Genomic DNA, 2,452 nt, shown 5'->3' with positions numbered 1-2,452 from the left:
TATAAAGCATCCAGCCCCCCGGACAGAGCTGTGAGGGGGGGGCGTTCCCACCCCAGCTTTCTAGAGCTGCTGCCTAACCTTGGGGCTTGGGGGAGAGGCCTGAGGGGTGCCAGGGCCAGCTCTCCCTGTGGCCCTCAGCCCCACACTTTGCCTTTGTGGCCCATGCTGGCTGGGCAGGGGGAGGGGGAGCAGGTCCAGCTTCCTTTCTGTAAAGTTGTTGATGACTCTTTTTTTAACCGAGTCTGCTGGAAACTTCTCTCATGTTGTTAAATAAAACATTTATTTCGGGCCCCCGTGGCTCAAGACACTGCGGCTGGTCAGAACTGCACTTGTCTTGCCTCTGCAAAGGGCAGGGCTATCCCACTCTCCTAAGCCAATTCTTGGCCCTCTCAGCTGGCACATAGCCTCTTCCTGCTCCTGAGCCAGAGCAAAGACCTTTGCCAGGCCAAATCCCCAGCCCAGTGCCAGCCACAGGAGCTAACTCCAGTCCCTGCGGACAGCCCAGCAGTTGTGGCACCCTGCCTTGTTCTCATACGAGGGGGCTGCAGTTTCAGCATGAGAATGTGTAGGTTTTTGCAGTTGGCAAAAGCTCATTAAGCAGGTCTGGGAGTTGTTTTTCCCATCCCAGTGCCCTCACTAGAAAGACCTTTACCTATGCTGCAGCAAGCAAGGCTATGTTCTACACCACCACCTCTTCAGTGAGCCTTTGCACAATTTCAAGCCTCTGTAAGACCAGCAAGACAGAAACACAGCCAGACACTGCTAGCTGGACACCAGCAGCACAAATGCTTGGTTGCCTGCATGTCACCCACACTCAGGCCAACATACCACCTTCAGCTAAGAAATAAGACCAATCCAACCTCACCCCAACTAGAAGATGCCCAGACACTCTGCTTTTCCTCTTGCTCACGGAATACGCCACAAGCAGATTTTTGTCTAGCCTTTATTAAAAGAAAAGTTATAAAAAGAGGTTCAGGAGCTCCCAGCAGCTCCAAGTTAGTAGTAGTGCAAACCATTGGTTAGAGAAAGAATCATCCCTGCAGAGACATTGAACACCATTTGGCTTTGCATCCACAAAAAGGAAGTCTTCCCAGCTGCAGTCCTGCTGGTTTGAGCAGGGGCCCAGGGCAGAGCAGGCTGCCAGCTCAGGGAAAGACTCCTCTCCTTCCCTCTGATTCAGCTGCATGGATAGCAAATGCAGGTCTCAGGGGCATCCTGATCACAACAGAGCAGGAGAAACATGGGAGGGTGGATGCAGCTGGCATTCTAGAAGAGGCACTGGAGGGTTACTAGGTAGCAGCTCAGACACTTGCCAGGTTCATCGCTGAGAAATTCCTTTATAAGGACAGACAGCTCCATGTCAAACAAATAAAGTGCCTCAGCAGAGCAGCTGGAGGATGATGATCAGTCACTCCCGCAGCAGACACTGCTGCCCCTTGAGAACACCCCTGGGGTGTCACCTAAACAGGGTAACAGCACTCTGCCCATGGCTGACCTTGCAAGGAACACAGTGCTAGCTGCTCAGAGGCTGCAGAGCTCTGAAGGAAGCAGTAAGAAATGTTTATTATATAAAAGAATTTGGCCTGTGTTGTCTTCTGTTTTTTCCCTCCCCAAGCCCCACTAATGGCAGGACTCCTCAGCTGGTGATCTGCACTGGTATCTTCCAGCAGAACAACATCTGGTCCTGGTCATCCACCAGCTCCCACTTTACAATCAGTTTAATCTGAAAGAGAGAAGAGCAGAGGAAAATGAGAGCATTCAGGAAGCCTTTAAGGCAAAGGCACAGGAGGAGAGACACACTGCATTCAGATCCCCACTCCCCTGAATAAGCAGAGAGTGAAAACATCCTGCAGCCTCTCAGCTGAACTGCACTCCAGAGCACCTCTGGTCTGTGAGCATAGGGCTGCATGCAGCAGGCTCTGCTAGGAGGCACAGTATAGGAGGATACTGGAGCAGCTGAAGCCACTTCTCAGCAGCTGGAGGTTGGCTGCTTCCTCTGCTGGGTCTGTCACAAAGTAGGAATTTGAAACTACAGTCATGCTCATAGCACAAATAATACCAGATTGTCTACAGAGTCTTTCTCTCCCTTGGCAGAACAGAACAGGGTGTCTTCCCTTAAAGACAGGTGGTGGGACTGCCCCAGTAAGGGCAGCAGCTCTAAGGAGCAGACCAGCTGCTTGCATACTTACACTGGGGTACTCGCTCTTCACAGGGAGTTTATTCAGGTAGCTGTAGGAATGGCCCTTCTGAATGGGGCACTGGATCCCGGACTTGCATCCGTCGGGCTCAGGAATAGGGAAGGGTACATCCACGTGCAGCATCTCGCCGTACACCCTGGCTTTGCTGCCCTGGCTCTCGATCTCTGCAAAGCACGGAGAAATGCGAGCACGGCACCAGAGCAGGGAACACGTGTATACTTCACTCTCTTCCCTCCACGTACCCCAGAAGCTGC

The 2,452-nt window shown here is 52.3% G+C and overlaps 1 protein-coding gene across 1 annotated transcript in view; it reads right to left on the bottom strand.

Annotated features, from left to right (window-relative positions):
• Positions 1-929: 929 nt before the first annotated feature.
• The window catches only part of NPC2 (Niemann-Pick disease, type C2), a gene marked incomplete at its 5' end in the record, with an annotated part of 1,814 nt that continues 291 nt past the window's right edge, over positions 930-2,452 (bottom strand). Inside the window, 2 exons of the mRNA XM_009077633.1 lie at positions 930-1,723; positions 2,190-2,362. Coding sequence (XP_009075881.1) covers positions 1,637-1,723; positions 2,190-2,362 — 260 coding nt within the window. The remainder of the gene's footprint in view (positions 1,724-2,189; positions 2,363-2,452) is intronic.

Source organism: Acanthisitta chloris, unplaced genomic scaffold (genome assembly GCF_000695815.1).
Source record: "Acanthisitta chloris isolate BGI_N310 unplaced genomic scaffold, ASM69581v1 scaffold28686, whole genome shotgun sequence".
Classification (NCBI taxonomy): domain Eukaryota; kingdom Metazoa; phylum Chordata; class Aves; order Passeriformes; family Acanthisittidae; genus Acanthisitta; species Acanthisitta chloris.
Note: the sequence above shows the minus strand (reverse complement) of the source record. Positions and strands in the feature narration are given on the sequence as shown.